Genomic DNA, 22116 nt, shown 5'->3' with positions numbered 1-22116 from the left:
CACGGGTATCCTATGGAGTTAGTAGTTCGTCCCCAACTCGAAAAAGTAGCCTCTTATGAAAAGAAGGAATAAATTCTATGTAGAAATTATCAGTTTAGTCAGTACCAGCCGACCAACTCATCAACAGTTCACGGGTGGACAATGTAAATTCGAAAGAACAGCCTATTTTAAAAAGAAGGCAAATCTTAGAAGAAGTGGATAATACTTGCGGTATGGCTGCCAGTTTGTGACCGTGTATATAAGTGTATATGTATAAGTAGCTCATTTTGCATTTTTTGGGCGATCTCCTGATTGATTCGGATTGGCGTTCGGGCTAATTGGATGGAGCCGTAAAAGAACAGACTATCAACAAAAATCCTTTGATTAAAATAGCATTGTGACTGCCAGTTAGTCCTGTACCAGAGTGCTTGATGATCACTCAGTCTGATGATTATTAGGTCTAACTAAAGCCTGCTATATGATACCGGGCCATAACATATTCATTATTGACAAATCATTTGGGGATCAAGTACATTTTTTTTTATTTTTCGGGTAAGTATCGCATTCGGGTAAATGTCGTATTCGGGTAAATGTCGTATTCGGGTAAATGTCGCATTCGGGTAGATGTCGCATTCGGGTATTTGTCGCATTCGGGTAAATGACGTTCGGGTAAATGTCATTCGGGTAAATGGTTTTCGGGTAAATGTTATAGAACCCTTATATACACCTATATATTCGGCCACAAATTAGCAGCCATACTGCAAGTATTCTCCACTTCTTCTAATATTTGACTACTTTTTAAAATAGGCTGTTCTTTCGAATTTGCATTGTCCATCCGCGTACTGAGTTGGTCGGCCAAACTGGTAATTTCGCCATTGAATTTCTTTCTTCTCATCATTAGAGGCTACTTATTCGAGTTGGAATGTTATGTAGTTTATTTGCAGACGAACATCGAACATCCGGGCATCCGGGGTAATGGGGTAGAGTTTCTATTACAGAAATAGTTGTTTGGTGGCCAAACTATTACCTATCCTTCGGAGATTTTTCCTTCTTCTCTTCAAAGGCTGTTCTTTCGAGTTGCACTGCTGCATATATTATTGGCGATCGAACTATAACTGTATATAACTTTTGTCCTTCTTTCGATCATTGAATGTTCTTTTGAATTACACTTTCACAGGATTGACTGATGGATTCCAAGTCTACATTTTAGATTTTTTCCTTCTTTTGCTTACAGGATGTTCTGATTCGTGAACAAACTGCACACTTTTCTATTTAAGATTTTTTTTTCTAATGATATGGTGATTGTCCAAGGGCTGTTCTATAATCGATTCTATCTTATCACCATTCGGCCTGCAGAGATTTTCCCCAGCCACCACGAAGTCGCATATGATATAGAATAGGATGCTAAAGTGGAGGCCATATGCGTACATGCTTCCATTTACCTGCGTGTAAAGAGTACGCATATCGCCTCCACTTTTGCATCCTATTCAACATCAAATGCGATCGTGTGTTGGCTGGGTCCCTTCTTTAAATTGTAAACCGTTCTTTGCTTATCGAAAGAACTGCTTATGAATCAAAGATGGGTAGATCTCTAGAGAGAATGCTAACAACGTTAATACAAAAAATAGTAATCTGCAGTGATTAATTTTATTCAGGTATTTGCCTTGGCTGTGAATTCCTATAGCGGATCATTTAACAGAAAATTTAATACAATGTGTTCTTTAGAAACATAACATTCAAAATACTTGTCTGAGCTACAATCCAAAATAATACATGTACTTTTTACATTGAACAAAATAAATGAACTTTGTTCAGAAAAAAATATAATTTGTGCAGAGTGATAAACTATTTGGGTAAATGTCGCATTCGGGTAAATGTCGCGTTCGGGTATTTGGCATTCAGGTATATGTTACATTCGGGTAAATGTCTTTCGGGTAAATTGTTTCCGGGTAAATTTTATAGAACCCTCCTGGGATATCCTGGTTGCATCTGAAACCAACTGGAACCCGACTACGACTCCCTGAAGTGCCCCTGAGATCTCTTGAATTCCCCTGAAACTCCCCTGAGACCTCCTGAAACTCCTCTGGGACCCCTTGATGCCTCCCTCAGACCTCTTAGACCCCCCCTGAGACTCCTTGTGATCCCCTGAATTGCCACGGAGACCGCCTGGGACTCCTTAGGAATGTCACTGAGATATCCTGGTACCCCCTGAGGCCCCCTGAAATGGCTCAAACTTTGGAACTCCCTTGATGCCCCTTGAGATGCCTTGATACGCTCCTGCACCTCCTGTAACACACATGAGATCCCCTGACACACCATTGTGATCCCCTTAAACGACTTCCTAGGTCCTTCTGATACCCCTTGAAGCTCCCCTGCAACCTACCTTTGGTTTTATCTATTAACGCCCTCTGGCCACAGTTGCCATATTTACCACCCATAAAAAATTTTATACCCACAATATAGGTTCAGAATAGCCTTCTTAGGGCTCGCTGCACTTTACGGCGAACCCAGCATCTGGAAGGTGGCCGAAGCCGGAAGGATACGGTGGGCAGGACATGTTGCAAGAATGCCGGACAACAATCCTGCAAAGCTGGTGTTTGCAACTGATTCGGTTGGCACAAGAAGGCGTGGAGCACAAAGAGCACAATGGTCGGACCAGGTGGAGAGTGACCTGGCGAGCATTGGGCGCGACCGAGGATGGAGAGCGGCAGCCAGAAACCGAGTATTGTGGCGTACTATTGTTGATTATGTTTTGTCTTAAATGTGATGATGAACAAATAAATGTATGTATGTATGTAGCCTTCTTAGTTTTATGCAGACTAGCGTGGCTCAAAATACCACATGTCAAAAAGTTCAATGGGCCCCCTTTTTATTTCATTCTATATGACGCCACGATGCTCTGGTCAAATTTTCAGCTAAATCCGTTAACATTTGGGCGGTGCTAAACTCATTTGAAGTTTGTATGGGAGTTTATATGTAAAAACATCGTTTTTAGCATTTTTCTAATGAGGGGCATTATTTTTACTAAAAACACATAACCGATTATATAGAACTATAGTCTCACGTGTGCTGAAAAACTTTGTCGAAGACCGCAAAGTCATCCGAAGCTTGTAAGAAAAGATATTACATGCCGACCATCTGGTGGTGCTTAACATTTAACATGTAAAGGAATAACAATAGCAATAAAATCTCATTGAATGGGCCCGTACTGTCTAGACTATAGCTTTTTTCGCAAGTGTCTGATCACGTTGCGGTCTTCGACAAAGTTTTTCGGCATATCCCAGGCTATATTTTTATAGAATCGATTATGTGTTTTAAGGGAAATTTGAGCCCCTCAGAAGAAAACTGCAAAAAACGATGTTTTCCTATATAAACGCCTATACAAACTTCAAACGAGTTTAGCACCGCCCTAATGTTAACGGATTTAGCTGAAAATTTGACCAGAGCATCGTGGTGTCATATAGAACGAAATGAGAAGGGGGCCCATCGAACTTTTTGACATGTGGTTTTGCCATACAAGCTTGAGCCACCCTAATGCAGACTATAAAAAGATGCAAAAATCAAAGTGCATAAAAATATGTAGGCTATATGTGACATTTTAGTGTATGTTTTTGAAACTCTATTTTCATAAACTCCATAAATTTCCGTAGCTGGTGTTCAGCTTAACGAAACACCATTCGATAACAGAAACTTATTAATGTGAAACATTTAATTGAACATTTCATGAGGAAGGTTAAATCGGTCAATGCTGCCTCGACTATCAATGGTGCTCCGTTTTTTGGTACTGCAAACGAACCGATAAATGAAACTAACCAAATGATCGGAAGCATGCTAAACAGCTTTTTTTTTTCTGACAAATCAAAGCCCTAAAATGAAATTCCAATCCCTTCTACATTGTCGTATTGAGGTAGGCAGTGTATCCCATCGAAACCGGTCAACGCCCCCGGAGGAAGTAACACTTCATTATCCCATTAACAGCTTTCCTACCGCATTTTTCGACTGTTTATCACTTTCGTTAGGCAAACGGTTGACTCCCTTTTGTATGACCCCTGTATAGTAGAAGGTATCGGTGCTTGTAAAAATTGAAAAGCATTTGAAGGCACAGGGCAATACATACTACTGACAGAAATTGGCCATGCTTTCTCTCAATCACATCTCGTTTTGTGATGATCCAACCGTCCAAATCCAGTTCAAAGAACTCCCCGTTGAGTTGCAAATGGACGATTAATAAAAAAAATTCGAGCCGGAGTCCGACCGAGCCCAGAGCAGTTTGGCACCAAGTGGGTGCAATTGGTTGTGCTTTCGCATCTTTCGCGATCTCTCGTTACAGCTGCAGGGGTCAATTTTTTTTCGGGGGGAATCGTGACTTTTGATTTATACATTGAAGGAGGGCACCTACGCCAGAAAACCCGGATTAATCAGCGTGATACCGAAAGGCGATTCAACCACGCACTGAATGCATGACCTATACTCACCTTCGACGGGGGTGTTATTTACCCAAAAGGATTTGCCAAATATTTTGACTTCGGTGCGACTAATGTCGGCAAATGTTTCATGTGAACAATACGAAATCACTCGAATAGGTTCCATTCTATATGACCGTCTAATTGGCACCTTTCCAAATCGGAGAAAGTTCCTGGAGAAAAAAGCACCGGGGATGTATCCGGCGGCGTTCGTTGGTGGTACGCAGCTGGCTGACACGCGCCAAATCGGGTTCGCCGCCATCGATAGCGGACGCATTGAAGTCGCTAATAAAACACACGCTTTGGCTCGGTTTGACAGGATGTAATTTTTCAATCATCCAGTCAGCCGTTGTTGGGGCGATGGCGATGGTGACCTATCTTGCGCGAGCGCTGTACTGTGGGTTATGTCAAGAAATTAGTTGGCCAAAACTAAAAAAAGAAAGTGTGGTGAAGGAATAATCCACCATGTTACGTCTTCAGGTAATTATTATTTTGAGGACAAACGGTTTCTCTTTTCTAATCAATGGGTGAACGTGACAGAGAAGACAGAGAAGACAGAGAAGACAGAGAAGACAGAGAAGACAGAGAAGACAGAGAAGACAGAGAAGACAGAGAAGACAGAGAAGACAGAGAAGACAGAGAAGACAGAGAAGACAGAGAAGACAGAGAAGACAGAGAAGACAGAGAAGACAGAGAAGACAGAGAAGACAGAGAAGACAGAGAAGACAGAGAAGACAGAGAAGACAGAGAAGACAGAGAAGACAGAGAAGACAGAGAAGACAGAGAAGACAGAGAAGACAGAGAAGACAGAGAAGACAGAGAAGACAGAGAAGACAGAGAAGACAGAGAAGACAGAGAAGACAGAGAAGACAGAGAAGACAGAGAAGACAGAGAAGACAGAGAAGACAGAGAAGACAGAGAAGACAGAGAAGACAGAGAAGACAGAGAAGACAGAGAAGACAGAGAAGACAGAGAAGACAGAGAAGACAGAGAAAACAGAGAAGACAGAGAAGACAGAGAAGACAGAGAAGACAGAGAAGACAGAGAAGACAGAAAAGACAGAGAAGACAGAGAAGACAGAGAAGACAGAGAAGACAGAGAAGACAGAGAAAACGGAGACATTATAGAGTACAGAGAAGAAATTATCTTTTGGCCAGAAAAAATCCATTAGTGCGTCCCCGGTCTGTGACGGAGAGGATGTGAGTTTTGTATCGAAGCTGTTTGATATCGACCGTCGTCGTAGCACCAGTTCAGCAGGCATCCTATCCCGCGGTCTCAAACCCAACGATGCTCCAAGCAGCTAGCAGCCCGCATAATGATAACCCAGTTTCACACTGACCGATAATTTGACTACTCGTGTGGTCACCGGTCGCCTCATCGCGGGAACTTGTTTTTGCCATGCGAATGAGGTATCGCTGAAAGATATATGGTTTCTTCTTGATAACACTAGTTTACAGCATTTTTGAACTCGGTAAGCTGATGATCATTTTTGGTGTAGAATCATGCCCTGAGTTCGAAAACGCGAAGGAAAAAAAATACAGTAGAGCGGAAATTTTTTCGACTTTCCATACAAGGTTGATGATTTGAAATCGATTTTTGTTCTATTTTTAAGCAAAGTAGCTCACTTCAAACATCTCATTCTCCGTATTCAAAGCTCCGATTGAGCTAAAACTTTTACTGTAACTCGCCTACATATGATATGTCAAATAAACGTCGAGAAAGAATTTTTCAGTTAGTTTTTTCTTATTGAAAAAAAAACATTTCTTCCAAATTTTTTGGGAATTTTGCTAAAATTTAAGAAGATTGTCCCTAAAACTCGCCAATATCTTGAATTTCATCAATCTGATGCAAATCCTGTATTCAGATGATCGAATGGTATTGTATTCAGCTTTTAATTTATGGAAAAAGATTTAAAATTGGTTGAACAAAACGCATTATATTTGAATTTTAGTAAATTACATATTTTGAAAAGTTACAAAACTCGATATTGATCTAAAACTCAAAAACTGTTCTACTTTAAATTTTTTGAAGGTCGGTTTCGAAATCAGCACTAAATTGTGCTTCAAAAACTTTGGTCGTTCACAGAAGTTCACGACTTTCGTTTTATTTTGTAAACTTGTGTAATCACTGCTTGGATCAAATTTGCAAAAGAATAAAATTGAAAAGAAAGAACAAACAAATTGGACGAATCGCGAATTTTTGATCCCTTTGTTGGGGAAGCGCCGCGTGAAGGTAAGAGATAATGAGCGGTAGAATGGGCGTGAAGCTGGGAAAAGAAGCCAACACTGACTGAAGGGGAAAACAAACTGCGGTTGATGATGATCGATTGGACTGGGAAGAGAGATCCCTACAATTGGCGTTCGTCGACCGATGCGGATTTATTGGGTCGAATTGCTTTCAAAGAACGGTTTGTGGTTTGGCCCATTGATATGTGTCGATACACGATTGATTACTGTCAGTCGAATAAGGTCAGGTTCGGGGAGATATGAAACCCTATACGTAAGAGGGAATTTTAGAAATCTTTCCAGTGGTTTATGAAAACAGGCAGAAAAGTGGGTGGTTTGTGTCATCGGGTATTTAGGTGCAAAGTGACTGTCCTATTCCCATTTCTGTTTTGATGTGGGAAACTTTATTAAAAAACAATTTCTATTTGTGTCATGACGATTATGAAGTTGTAATACTTCCCAGAGCAAGGTGTGTATCATCTATAATGCTTTATCAATGATACTCTAGGAATCGTTATTGATGACTATTTAAGGTAATCAAATGACAATTTACACTAAGACAAATCAAGTGTTTTGCAGCGATGTGTTTGCGGGCGTCAATACTAGACCTCTCCTCACCCATATTTTGATCAACATCGGAAAAGAAGTCACCAATAAAGAATACAGCCAAATCCATTAAAATCAAGAGGTGCATAAAATCAAATGGGGTAAAAGCTCCCTTAGTGGACCAATAGTCCAGACCAACTTAGTACCAATAGTGGTGGTACTGGCAATTTAGTACTTTTTCTACCAAAAAGCTCTCAAATACCATTTTTAATAGATGCATTATCACGGTGCTCCCCAGACCGTTATTATAAAATAAAAATCTCCATTTAATCGGTGCCCACCATTCGTTTTCTATGACTATCCTGCATGTCTGGGCAAAATTTTAAAAAATCGTAGGGCCCATTTTTGAGTTTAGGCCCTTTCAAAGGGCGTAAAGCCATATTTTCAAAGAAAAAATCAAAATATTTATGTACTCAGCCATTTTTGAACGATTTTGATGAAATATGTTCAAGAAGAATTGTATTGCATTGAATATTAGATATGTTAAGCATAGTTTTTGTTGAACTTTTTGAAGAAAATATGAACATTTTTATTAGTTGACATAAACAAATGTGGATTTATATGAAAATATTTCAATAATGTTTGTAACTTCTTAAGTCAACTACGTTAAGAAAATCGTGAATAAACAAAAAAATAAATGAAGGGAATGCACAATATGTGCGTAAGCATAAAAGGAAGAAGAGTTTTTTTTATCTAGTTCATTTATTCGGGGCTCAATCACGTATAACGCTTTACGGAGCCGAAGTTCTTTTTGAACTAAAAATATACAATATACTCACGATGACAACTTTCAATCATATCTGTTAGTTATGGGAGGAAGTGACAATACTCGTGGCAGCTCAAGGTTAGAAGGTCACATTTTGAGGGACGGACAGGGTAAGAATTTAACCAAAGGTTCTACCCGGAGCGTATCGCATCTTGCTAGCGTAGAAGAAGAGTTGAAATTGTTTTAAGTCCTTAACAGACTAGTTTTATTTGCAGAAGAATTAAAAAAAAACGAATAAATTCTGTATAAAATCAGGAACACCAATATGTGATTATTTATAAATTTCGATTGGCAATTACATTTAATAAAGTATGTATTGTATTTAAAAAAGTAATATCTTAAATACGAAAGTAGTGTAATATAAATAATAATAATACCAACACTGAAAGCCGCTTTGCAGTGAAGACCACAAAAATGTGTTTGAATTTACTATGAGAAAACATGATCATCACACCAAAAGTGCCTCTTGACAGAGATTTGTCATCTTTTATCATCTAATTCGATAATCACAAGGTGCTTTGTTCGCAACTGATTGGCCGCAGAATCTTTATTTTAAGTGTGAAAAGATACCATGCCATGGTGAAATTGAGTTGATGTTAATCGTTGAAGTGAAACGAAACGCAGTCCCCTCAAATTCAATGGCGTTGAGTGTTAGGTTCAATTCTGCAGAATAGTAATACTATCTACAAGCGGATTCAAGCGTATGAGTATGATAAATGCCAAATCGCTGACACTATGTGGACGCGTATTGCAAATTAAAAGACTCTAATGCCAAAACAAGCTTGTATATATCTACTTTTACAGAGACATCTGTATATTTTATGTGAGTGAGTAGTTTCTTCAATAATTTTCGCGGCTCATTTCAACTGGCGCTGTCCATAATCAACGTAAGCTATCTGTTCTGGTTTGTTCTTGTATTATTTTTGTTGTTTTTTGTAAGAAGTGAGAATATATGATAACAACAAGAAAGGAATCAATCGGTGGCCATCTTAACCCCCTCCCCCCTTTTGTCCACACAATATTTTCAACATTTAAGCGAAGACTACTTCATCAAGAAGACATGCAACTCTGATATTTTCCCATACTAATGGCAATCGTCACCGACGGCACTGCCGCCTGTTGAGTTAAGGTGGTACCTTTGTATAAAAGTGTAAGAGTGTATTGGTGCGAGTATGAAGATTTACACACACTATCATAAAAAGTTCCACCTTCATCCGTGGTGGCGCTGGTAACAGTGACTCCCGATCTTCGGAAGTGCTGCAAGTGTTTTTGATAAAGTGGTCTTTGATTTAAGGGACCGAAATATTGGCCTTCTTTTCTTCAGATGGTTTATTTATTAATCCTATTTTTTTTAACGAATTTAAAAACTTTTTGTATAAATGTATCAGATGTATTGACATCATATTCTGAAAATAACTATTTATCTGTTTTAACTAGCTTTAAGCCCAATAAGATTTCTAGTCGAAATGGCTTACTTTCCTACTTCTACTTTACATTAGAAGTGAGATTCAGGCCCCAGTCTTAAAGCACATGTGCTTCACACTAGAATGTCCAAACATCGTGATGGATATCACACCATCAACTCTTGAGAATGATTAAATGTTAATAGACTCGAGAGACATAAAACACTGGAAAAACGATTGATATCACAGCGTAACAAAAATTAACTTTTTGTCTGTCTCAAGAGAAAACTTATGTGTCTCCGAAGGATTTTGGGCCGCTGAATCCGAGTCCGGGCTCAGATTTGCTCTAACACGTCACAATTTTGAGCTATACCTCAATTTATACGGCAAAATATGCGATTTTGGGCTTTTTTGACTGCAAACCATTAAGCAAGGAAATATTTTTTTTAAGCAATCAAAAGGTTAATTCGTCAATTAACATCTAAATTAACGACTCATGCAAAATATTTCGTTTTACCAAATCAAATTTGATAGTTTTAAACGATTTATGTTAGGTACGAATTTCCCATACAAGTCACCCTCCAAAAGTTGCATGCAAGTTTTCATACTAACATAAAATGCTTAAATCTATTAAATTTGATTAGGTAAAATGAAATATTTTGCATGAGTCGTTGATTTAGATGTTAGTTGACCAATTAAGCTTTTGATTGCTTAAAAAAATATTTCCTTGCTTAATGGTTTGCAGTCTAAAAAGCCCAAAATCGCATATTTTGCCGTATAATTTGAGGTATAGCTCAAAATTGTGACGTGTTAGAGCAAATCTGAGCCCGGATTCGGATTCAGCGGCCCAAAATCCCACATAAGTTTGCTCTTGAGATAAAAAAATGTTGCGCTGTGTATCTTGTAGCAAATATTTTAAAACCCATTTCTTTGAATAAGATATTTTTTTGGGATCTGCTCTGCCTCATACTTGGGTATTTATTTTGTGTTACATTCATGTGTGAAAACGAACTTATATGGATAAAATATCATGGCTCAAACTTTTTACTGCAATTTCTATTAAATTTCCTCTTCTATTTGGTCCTATTTAAATTTCCTCATCACTTTTATCATGTATTAGGTTTATAGATATCTTTATGTTTTCCTTTTCTTGTAATTTCGTCCGCATTTTATTCTTAGTTGAAGCAAACATTGATGTTTAGAATTTATTGTGATATTCACGTAATAGTACTCACTTATCCATATTACAACATTCAAATGTTCTCATTTTCATCAAAAAATCTACACTAGCATTTGAAAATGGCGTAACAACCATTGCAAATTTCTGCAACCTCTGACCAGTATCAGGTAGAGCAGACTCCCCTGTATCTGATAACGGTATATGTTTTCATAAATAAATTGAAATGCGCCTAGGAAGCAGAGGCGTGCAATGGTTGTTCCGCCCTTTTCACATGTAGGTAGAAATCAGTCAAAATTATGTTTGACACTACTGGTACTCAATACAAAACGATTCTTCGTGAAAATATTTCTTAAATTCGTTAAAAAATGACTGAGCACATAAATATTTTGATGTTTACTTTGAATATATGGGTTTACGCCCTTTAAAAGGGCCTAACTCAAAAATGGGCCCTACGATTTTTTTCAAATTTTGCCCAGACATGCAGGATAGTCATAGAAAACCAATGGTGGGCACCGATTAAATGGAGATTTTTATTTTAAAATAACGGTCTGGGGAGCACCATGTATTATACTTAACCGTTATGTGGCCGGCAAACTTTTCGCTTTTTTCTACACCTTGTATTTTAAATGGGTGCTGGGTACCCGGGTACCCTGCCGGCTACATAAGGGTTAATTAATTACAATTATTAAGTTTTGAATTTAGGATTTGTTGAAAAACCTATTTTAAACAATTGTTTTCCTTAATTTTTTTGCTCTTTTGCACCTATAGTGGTGGTAATGTTCCTATTGTGGTGGGTCCCATAAGAATTCAATGGGATGCGCCACTATAGGAACCAAAGTTAAATTTTACCACCATAACAGGAATCGCGTACCAATAGTTGGTGCAAGTGATTTATTAGCAAAAACTGAAATAAACGATGGTTTTTACATTTTTCATAGCAAATTTAAGTGAAAAACTACCGATTAACGTTTTTAGGCTTTTTATTTTGTGGTATTATCAATTTCATTCAATTATTTTCCTACAAGGAGCACTTATTGCACCACTATTGGTACATTTACCCTGTATGCCTTTCGACTATTTTCGAACTTTAAATAATCCTTGCTACTCTCAAACTTAACGAAGAGTAATTCTTTTAGCACGAATTGAAAGATATCTTTGTCTGCTACAAGTTCTCCAAACAAAATAAAATCTTTGACACTAATGCTATAGAACTTGCGGATAATTTATTAAAATCAAAGACAATCAAAAGCGTCCCAAAACTAGCTTTGTGTAAGCAATCCCACGTAGATATGCTTTTGATACTGTTTTGCAATACTTAAATTTTGTAGACAAATTTCTTTGCGAATGCCTAATAAAGCCAGAACCTGGTTTCTGGTGAAATTTGTGCCAGGTAAGTTGCAACTTTTCAGTGGAATTCTGGCGAGAACATCAACACTGGCTTGAGTTGATCCCTGTCGAATAACTACTTACTAACTTACTTTCAGTCCTGGGCACCCACGGTGGTGCAGAGGGCCGAATTGAATGATTTCCATCCTGAGTGATTGCCAGCCATCGCCTTGACCTGTGGCCAGGTCAAATTTCTGATTGATTTAGCTTTATTTTAGAGACTTTCAGCCTTTGGATGGTTCGTCTCTAGGTCAAGTTTCTTTAAACTTGCTTGATTTCGTTGTTGAGGCTGCGCCACCATGAGCCTCTGGGTCTGCCTCTCTGCTGTGATGTTCTGTTGGGTTTCAATCTAACGCTTGCTTGCAGATTTCGTTTCCGCCCCTGCGTAGAATGTGGCCGACCCACCTCCACTTTCGCTCCCGCATTTCTGTCGCTCTCGGCTTTTGATGACATCGACAATAGAGCTCCACGTTGGAGATCCAATTGTGAGGCCACCATGCACGAATTATATACCGCAGGCATCTATTGACGAAGACCTGCAGCCGTTGAGTGTTCTCCTCTGATACACACCAGGTTTCACTGGCGTATAGCAGCACAGATTTCACGTTCGAGTTGGAAATTCGGAGTTTGGTGCGTCGACTAATGTGGTTGTTTTTCCATACGTTTCTTAATCTCTAAAAAGTAGCCCTCACCTTCTTGATCCGTGCACCTATGTCGATCTTGGTGCCGCCATCGGCCGCCATTTGACTACCAAGATATTGGAAGCTTTGAACATTCTCCACTGATTGCCCAACCACCGTAAAGCTGGAAGGGTTGACCATGTTTACATCTAATGATTTGGTCTTGTTGACGTTGATGGTAAGACCTGCCACTGAGGAACGATTGGCAAGATCATCGAGCTTGCTTTACAGAGCGCCGTTGAGCTAGGAGAGCAACGTCATCTGCCACTTCGAAGTCATTTAGGTGTTCCATGGTAATGGGCTGCCAAAGCAATCCACGATTTGGTTCACGGTCAGTCGCACCTACCAGGATCTCGTCGATTACGATGAGGAACAGTAGCGGATGGGATCGAAAAAAAAAACACCGTTGTGCAGTACTCTGCACGAAAATGCCCTGTACTGTGCTTCAATGAGACCGATGATTTTCTCAGGGACACCCTTGCGCCTGAGGGCTTCCCACATGTTTCCGTGATTGAGACGGTCGAAAGCTTATTCGTAAACAATGAACACCAGGCTTGGTACCTGTAGAAAGACTTTTGGACTTCATTGATTTGCTCCAGAATGATACGGAGCGTGATAATATGGTTCACACAGGATCGGAATCCTGCTTGCTGTCGTCGGAGAGTTGCGTCAATCTTCTCCCGTATCCGGTTAAAGATCACTTTGCAGAGGACTTTGAGAACGATACACAGTAACATGATGCCTCGCCAATTATCGCATACAGTCAGGTCACCCTTTTCGGGTACCTTTACTAAGACGCCTTGCATCCAGTCGGCCGGAAATGTTGCGGTTTCCCATATGTTGCAAAATAATTGATGCGGTAGTTGTGCGGATACTACGGGGTCAGCTTTGAGCATCTCAGCTGATATGCGATCGACCCCTGCGGCCCTGTTCGATTTCAAGCTACGGATGGCTGTTTCTATCTCCTGCACTGATGGAGCTTCGGTGTTGACACGGGTAATGCGTCGAACTCTTGGCGGATCATGCTGAGGTGTTGATGGCGTGGCCGACACTTGAAAAAGGTTTCCAAAGTGCTCGAACCAGCGTTTCAACTGGTCATCGGGTCGGTCAGTAACTGTCCAGAAGTGTCTTGTCTTTCACGGGCATCGTATCATTCATCTTGATCCCACTAAGGCGACGTGAAACAGCGTAGAAGAGACGGATGTCGCCGGTGTTTGTGGCTTTCTCGCCTTCGTCGGCTACGGAGTCCGCCCACGCTCTTTTGTCCCGTCTTCATGAGCGTTTCACTTCCTTCTCGAGAGCCGAATAGCGCTGACGGGCTACGGCTTTGGCTTCTCGTGTTTTCGGTCGCTCTATCGCGGCTGTGGCGTTCCTTCGCTCCTCTATCTTACTCCACGTATCATCTGCGTCACTGTTTTTCCGGGTGCGTAGCTCACCCAAATTATTCTCGGCGGTGGCGATGAAGGCGTTCTTGATGCGGCTCCACTGATATTCTACGTTTCCACCTTCTGGAATATCCGCAGCACGGTTTTCTAAGTCCTCGACGAAGGGCCTTTTCACCGCAGCATCTTCCAGTCGCCGTGTGTTGAACCGGCGCCCGATTTCCTCCTCCTGTCGATGAATCCTAGCAATGCGCAGTCGGATCTCGCCGATTCGGAGATGATGGTCGAAGTCGATTGGATTTTCCATGACGCCATCACGGGAAACCCATGTCACTGTGTGCACTGGTCGATGAGGAAAGAGCGATTGTTGTCACAAAACTCTGCAAACAGTTCTCCGTTTTCGCTCATTTCTCCGAGACCATTGCTTCTAATGACGTGCTCATAAATAGTCCGAGTTGTCAGAACCAACCTTCGCGTTGAAGTCGCCCATGAGGATCTTGTCCATGACAGCATTCAGTTGGCTGTAAAAGTTCACTTTGTCTTACAATTCGGCAGCATCGGTTGACGCGTAATATTGGATCATGGTAAGGTTTCGAATTCGTGATCTGAATCTGGCTACAATTATCCTCTCATTTATAGATTCCCACTTCATGAGCGCAGCGTGGGCGTGAGCGCTGAGCAGGAAACCAACTCCATGGTGGCGAGGAGCGTGTTCACCTCGTAGGCCAGAGTATATCAGAATTTGACCCGACGCCAATCTGTCTTCTCCAAAGTTGCGCCAACGGACTTCGCTCAGTCCTAGGCTCTCAAGCTTCATATGGCATGCCTCATTGGCTGGTTGCCAGCTTACCCTGCTGGACTAGGGTTAATACATTCCAAGTTCCAATTCTTGTCCGTTGTTTCGCGCTAAAAGTCTTTGTAGTTGAATCAGTTCATAATCTTTCATTTTTGGGTTCTGTAACGGTTTTTGGGTTTCAGAAAACAGTAGGTTGTTGGCCTAAGGTCCCCTATCCACCGTGGTGGGGCTGCCACCTTAGGTATAGCTTCCGGTGGAGGAGCATTCCATACTCAGCCGCTGGATGCCAGAACAGACGCTGTTTGAGCCGCACCTCCTTGATAAACAGACGCTCGAGCCGTACCTCCTCAATCAAGCTGAAGTCAGAAGGACAACAGTGCCCAGGCTGCACTACCAGCTAAGCACACAACTCTTAGCTGGCGGTCTTTGTCATCGCTTGACCCGTGGAAGCATGAGGTAGGAACTTGTGAGGACCAGAACTTTGTTGGACACTCTCCTTTTATGTCCAAATTTACAAAATTGATTTCAGTTTCTAAAAACTCACTTCGTTAAGAAATTCAAGGCAAGATTTGGAATCTACTATGATGGATCTACCGCGAAAAAGAGGCCATTCATTGAAAAAAAAAAATATTGAAACAAAGTCGTACAGTAGGTTGTTTGAAGGGGTTGACAAACTACAAAAATATCAACAATTTTTACGTGAGTGTGTAAAAAATGATCCATTCACGAGTCTCGGTAAACATGCTTTTTATATTAAACATTTCACGCTATAAAGCTCTAAATATATAATGACATACGGAGTCATTCACCTTGATGGCTAACTGAGATACTTTTTTGCACGTGAATTTAATGAAGACTGAAGTTCATTGACACAAGTTTAAACCCAATGCTATTAAGCTTTTATTGGGCGAGTAAATAGCACTGCATGGTTTAACTGCTCTCAAGCAGAAACGGAACTTCATCCAAAGGTGTTATTAAATTTGTATTCCCAATAATCCAGAAAAGATGCCGCTGCTGGCTGGCGCTAGCTTCAGCTTCCAATTTGCAATCTCCCCGTAAAAAAAATCAATCTCAACAAATGCCCAATTCCTGCCGAATTTCCCTTTCTTCCACACCGCCATTAACGACTTTTCCCGACAAACTTTGTATATGCACACATATGGACCCACCCATCATCGCCATCACACTACGGACTGGCAACGCGATGCGATGGATTGATTTTAAATTCCCACTGATTGAAGAACCGGGGGCTCGGATTAATAACTTAATTGATGAGCCAGCAAACGGGTAATTGTTTACCTGGGCCATTTCACACCGTATAATTTGGTGAGGATTTTCGCTTTATTTGGGCTCATCCACTATACGATGCGATGCGTTGTGTGCTGCAAATGACGACATCCGACAGGGAAAGCCTGCATTCACCGGCATTGCCAAAGCAGCAGCAGTAGCATCTTCCGGAGGCTTGTTTCGAGCGTAGTTATAATTCCTCGGTCCCAGCTGGTGAAGAGGAAGCAGAAGCAAAGATGCATCTAGGGTAACTATGATCATCATCACCAGCAGCATCTTCGATCAATCTTGCACTCTGATCAGCTTTGTTCGAAAGTCCCAATCGTATCTACTGGATATCTGGTTATCGGTACCGTGCCGAGCTGAACGCAGCTAGCGAGGGCAGTAATTTTCGGGTTTGATCCGGCTAATGATAGTAACAGCGACTGGCGTTAGTTTCCCAAAGTGGCATTTTCTCTGTTTGAATAAGGTAGTTCAATTGGAACCAGTATCAGTCGGGGGTTAAATATGGAATTTCAAATTTAAGAGAAGTAGGTAAACGACAGGAATAGGCACGCTTTCGTAGTTTGATGAAGATGTTTATTGACGCTTCATTAGCGAAAAATGAATGAGCTGTGTTTGAGTAGCTGTTGAAAAGCCGCTGCTGATTTAATAATGGAGTAGATGAATATGCTTTCAAAGACAAACACCAAACAGCATCTATGATTTTCTCATAGCAGCAAGAAAGAGGAAAATAAAAAAGGAAACTGCATGGTAACTCCGGGTTAATCTTTAGTTGATTGTATTGAAAAAGCGTTGGAAGAATCTCTTCTGGATGGACTACAAAAAATACTCGTAGATTTTATAGTGCTTTGTTGAAGTTTGGATGGAACTTGCGGAGATTTTTTTTTGTGATGTTCTCAGAAATATAACAAAATGATAACACGACTTGTTACCTGGTTTTTGTTTCACTAGATTATTGAGTTTGTTATCATTATTATCAAGGAAGCAAGGGTTTCCGGGAAGTAGTTAGCAATATAGAAGTCAGTGATTTAGACACTGAAACATTCGGATGACTCGTAGTCATTCCTTCAGTAAATTGCTGGTTTCGTAAGCAACTACTCAATGTATGATACAATTTTTTGAATGGAACTGAACAGATTCTTCTGAAATACTTTGGGATGTTCCTTTGAAAACCCATTCCAGGTTTTCCCTAGTTGTTTTTGGAAATTTCATACTTTTTTTCAGGAATTCCTCTATGAATTTTCGATTTTTTTAAACTGATCCCTGGAGAAAGCCTTTAAGAAATCCTTTTGCAGTAGCTTTAAAAGATCCCATGAAATATCTTACACGAGATACCTCAAGAATTTCTTCAAAAGTTTTTACGGAAAAATTTTATAGGGGGTTTTTTGAGAATTACTGCAGGAGTTTTATGAAGATTTCCAAATTCGCTCGGAGTTTCTTCATGATTCTTTCCTACGATTATTTTTTCTAATAGTTTGTTCGAAAGTTTTTCAAGAATTCCTATGGGAGTTGCTCAGAAAATTCTTGCAGAACCTCTTCTGGAGGATCGACTGAGGGTTTTAATCTACGATTTAAACGGCTACGCAGTCTTGTAATTTGGGAAAACGAGGTTTATTATTTGCCCGACGTTTCGACACTGGGGTTTTGTGTCATCTTCAAGGGTACTAAAATTTAATACATGTACTAATTTGATACAATCTACGGATACACAATTCGTCTGGATTACTTACATTAATTTTTCGTTTTTGGTCTTATGTTTCGTCCAACTGTAACTGTCTTGTCGAGTTGTTGTTGGTACATGCTGTAAAGTCATTATTAAAAGTTGAAATTGTCGGGTTCCTTGTCTAATGATAAATTTTGTCTTACACTTATTTGGTTTATCTAGTTTTGCAACGGACTGTACGCGTTTGGCGCAAATCTACTTCTAACAACCCCCCACATATAATTGAACGGTCATTGGTAGCAAAAGTGCCCTATCCTAATAATCTACGTTTCATCGTCGGTTTGTCGTTCTACATTCGGTTTGTTGCGTTCCTGTATAGTTTTAATGCTGTGCAACACAGCTGCGTATGTGGTGCTAAGTCTATCTACGTCTGTTCGCTTATTCACTGTTTTGTCTGTGTTTGTGATGTGACACATTTCGAGGAATGGTAGTGTTGTCTGTTTATAACTATGGTCAATAATTTGTGTTTGGTCAAGGTTGAATCTGTGGTTGTGTTCAATACAATGTTGGATTAGGGCTGTCGTTGTCTCTATTAGTGTAGTTTTAGCTGCTTCAGTGTTTGTCTGACTATCGTTCATCAACTTATCAAGTTTGTTTACATTGCTTTTGTGTCCAGTGAGTCTTTTGCCTAGGTTGTTTTTGGTCATTCCTATGTAACAGCTCTCGCAGTCGTTACATGGAATTTTATAGATTACATTATTAATTTCGGTTTTTCTTACAGGGTATTTAACTTTGGTATGCAGTTGATTGATGGTCCGGTGTTGTCTAGTCGTGATGTTGATGTTTGGGTAGTCTTTGGTCAGGATTTTGGTTATGCGTTGCGAGAGTGCAGGTATGTACGGAATCGACCTGTACACTTTTTCATTCCTTGTTGTTTCAGGTTCGTTGGATGGACATACGGTGTTTTGATGCTCGATGCTGTTGGCTGTTCGGTGATCGTCGGTGATTGCGTGTATTTGGAGATGGTCGCTTCTATCGCTCGTGGGATCATAGAGTGGTTGCTGATGTTGCAGGTCATTTGGTGTTGTGATGACTGGGAGGGTGGGTGGCTGACATGATGGTTGGCTTTGGACGAAATCGGTAGGGTTGTTTGTGTTTGATGCTGCTGTGGGTGGTACGGGAGATGGCTGGCAGGATGGTCGGCCGGGTGTTGTATGCAGAAGTTGGTTGTTGATCTCGCTGATGGTTGGCAAGGTTGGCGGTAGTTGCGGAGGGGTATGAGGGATGGTTTCAATCGGCTGATGTTGCTGTTGGCGGTTGGGTTGTGGGTGGTTCTCGTTGGGTGTTGGATGCTTGCTCATGTACAAGTGTAGCAGTCTATTGATGAGCGACTTCGGATAATTGTTTTGGCGGAGATGTTGGTGAATCGTTTTGGCTATTTCATCTAACGGCTTGTTGCGGGTGAGCGAGCATACTCGGTGGATGAAGTTATTTGCTACATTGATCTTGTACTTAGGCTGGTGGAATGAATTGTAGTTCAACATTCTACCTGAGGCTATTGGTTTTGCGTACCATTCCGTCGTCAATGTTTGGTCTGCATTACGAATGACCGTCATGTCGAGGAATGGGAGGCGGTTCTCTTTTTCTTCTTCGGTGGTGAACTGTAGCCTCGGTTCAATCCTGTTGAAGGCATCCAGGACCTGTTGTACGCATTCCCGTGGGATAGCCATGAAGATATCATCCACGTATTTTCTAAAGATGGTTATCTCAAAGGGTAGAGAGTTCATAGCTGTTTTGATAACCGAGTCCAACACGATGTCTGCCACAATGGGCGACAGTGGGCTGCCCATGGCCGTCCCGTATGTTTGCTTGAAATACCGTCCTTCGAAGCAGAAGTAGCTAGCTTCCATACAGTATTCCACAATCTCGAGGAACAAGTCAAGATTGATTTGTGTTTTGACCTCGTTCCACCGATTGATGATGCTCCTGATGACCAGGTGTCGCGGTACATTGGTGAATAGTGAGGTGACGTCGAGGGAGATCATAATGTATCCCTCCGGAAGTACAACTTGGTTGACATCTCCACAAAATTCAAACGAGCTTGTCGTGCTGTACTGGCTATGGAATGAGTTTTGTAGAATATCAGCGATGTATTTGGCCAGCTTGTACGTAGGGGCTGTGATGTTGGGGATGACGGGGCGGAGCGGGAGGTCCGGTTTGTGCGCTTTTGGTTGGCCGTAGATCCTGGGGCATGTTGCATTGGTCGAGGATAGTTCTTTCGCTGTTCTGTGGTCGATTAGTTTTAAATCTTTGAGCCTTCTGACCATGCTGTTGTTTCCGTTCTGGTACCTTGCCGTGGGATCCGTTTTGACGTTTTCGTACGTGGTTGTGTCACTCACCAGCGCTCGCATTTTCCGGTCGTAGTCTTCCCTCATCATAATCACGGTTCTGTTCCCCTTGTCGGCAGACAAGACGCATATCTCGGGGTGGGACTGTAGGTACATTTTAGTTGCGCCGACTGCCGTTACACAGAACTTCGTTGTGCTGTCCCTTGTATCCACCATTGAATGGAAACCGTGAATGAAATTCTGCATCGCATTCACAATTCGGCATCGGTTCTTATCCTGCACCTTTTTGTCTCCATTCGTGAGCAGGATTCGTTCTGCATCAGCTAGGAAATGGTAGAAAGGTACCTGCGACAATGATGTGGTCGGGAGAGCAAATTTTGGACCGAGACTAAGCAGGTGTAGGGTGGCGGGTGGAATTTCCAATTGCGTCGCGTTGAGGATAGCGCGCTCGTTGAACGACGGAAGTTGGTTGTCGTTACGGGGGGTGCCCTGCACGATGTTCGTGAGTTTTCTCGACGTTCGTCTGTTGTTCCTGCTTAACCACTTGTCGTGTGCCGCTCTTTGCGTTACTACAAACTCTTCTGCCACTCTTTCGCTGGTCATGGAGTGGATGGTGGACTTCAACGTCTGCATGCCCGTCGTTGTCTGCTTGATTTTGAAAAACGTCTGTTTTATTTCAAGGTTGAGGATTGCCTTTTTGAACCTGTTGATTGTCCTGTCAACCTTGTTGATGTACGGACCGTTTTCGACCAGAAGTTGGTGTACGCACTTGAACGAGTTCACTATATGTGCAGGAAACACTCCCTGCCGTCTGCACATGATTAGAAACGATTTTTGATTTTGTAGGTTGGCCAATTTTCTGTTGTAGGATGCGTATGCTTTCATTGCGTCTGTTGTATTGTGTCCGAAGTTTTCGTCAATGTACCGAAAGAATGATTGCTGATTAGCTGCCATTGTGATAAATCTTCTGGAGGATCGACTGAGGGTTTTAATCTACGATTTAAACGGCTACGCAGTCTTGTAATTTGGGAAAACGAGGTTTATTATTTGCCCGACGTTTCGACACTGGGGTTTTGTGTCATCTTCAAGGGTACTAAAATTTAATACATGTACTAATTTGATACAATATGCAGAACATCATTCCTAAATTTCTTCAAGATTTCGTCCGGTCATTTCCGCAGGAATTCATTCGGAGAATCCTATAAAAGTTTCTCCGAATGTTTCGGCAAATGTTGTTCGGGAATAATACCAGTAGTTTGTTCGAGTATTTCTGCAGAAATTTCTCCAACAGTATATCCAGAAATTATTCTGGTAGTTTTTTCCGAAAATATTTTCAAGAGTTTTTTCGGAGACTTCTTCAACTGTTTTTTTTATCAGTTCCTCTGGGAGTTTCTAAGAAATTCATGGAGAAGATCAAATACGTAAATATCTTCTTTAAATTGTTTAAGTCCTTTCAACCATATCCACAGGGAATCATCCTTAAAATTTTGCAAGTGTTCCTTAGAAAGTGTCTACAAAAGCACCTTTGGCTATTCTTTTGGTTATTTCTTCGAGAATTTCGGCAGTATCCAGACATTTTTCTGACAGCTTCTTCGGATCTTTCTTGATGTGTTCGAGAATTTCATCAGGAGTTTCTTCAGAAATATCTTCATGAGTTCTTTCGGAAAATTCTTCAAGAGTTTCTTCGGAATCTACTTTAACCGATCCTTCGAAAATTTCTCCAAGAGTTCCGTCGAATAATTTTTTAAGAATTCCTTCGGCTATTTCCAGAAAAAAGGTTCATCTAGAATTATTGCAGAACTTCTTTCGGAGGTTCCTCTAAATTTTTCTGCAATTGTTTTTGTTTTTTTTATTCAGAAAGCCCTTATGGATTTCTCCAGGAAAACTGTTTGAAACACCTCTAGGCGTTAATTTAAAATTCCTAAACGAGTTTTTTGGATTTTTTTTCT

The 22116-nt window shown here is 40.8% G+C and overlaps 1 protein-coding gene across 1 annotated transcript in view; it reads right to left on the bottom strand.

Moving 5' to 3' along the window:
- LOC134286954 (uncharacterized) overlaps positions 1–21121 on the bottom strand; it is a 31644-nt gene extending 10523 nt beyond the window's left edge. Inside the window, exon 1 of the mRNA XM_062848665.1 lies at positions 18599–21121. Coding sequence (XP_062704649.1) covers positions 18599–21121 — 2523 coding nt within the window. The remainder of the gene's footprint in view (positions 1–18598) is intronic.
- Positions 21122–22116: the final 995 nt, after the last annotated feature.

This window comes from Aedes albopictus, chromosome 2, assembly GCF_035046485.1.
Source record: "Aedes albopictus strain Foshan chromosome 2, AalbF5, whole genome shotgun sequence".
Taxonomy (NCBI): domain Eukaryota; kingdom Metazoa; phylum Arthropoda; class Insecta; order Diptera; family Culicidae; genus Aedes; species Aedes albopictus.
This window is presented reverse-complemented; position numbering and strand designations above follow the sequence as displayed.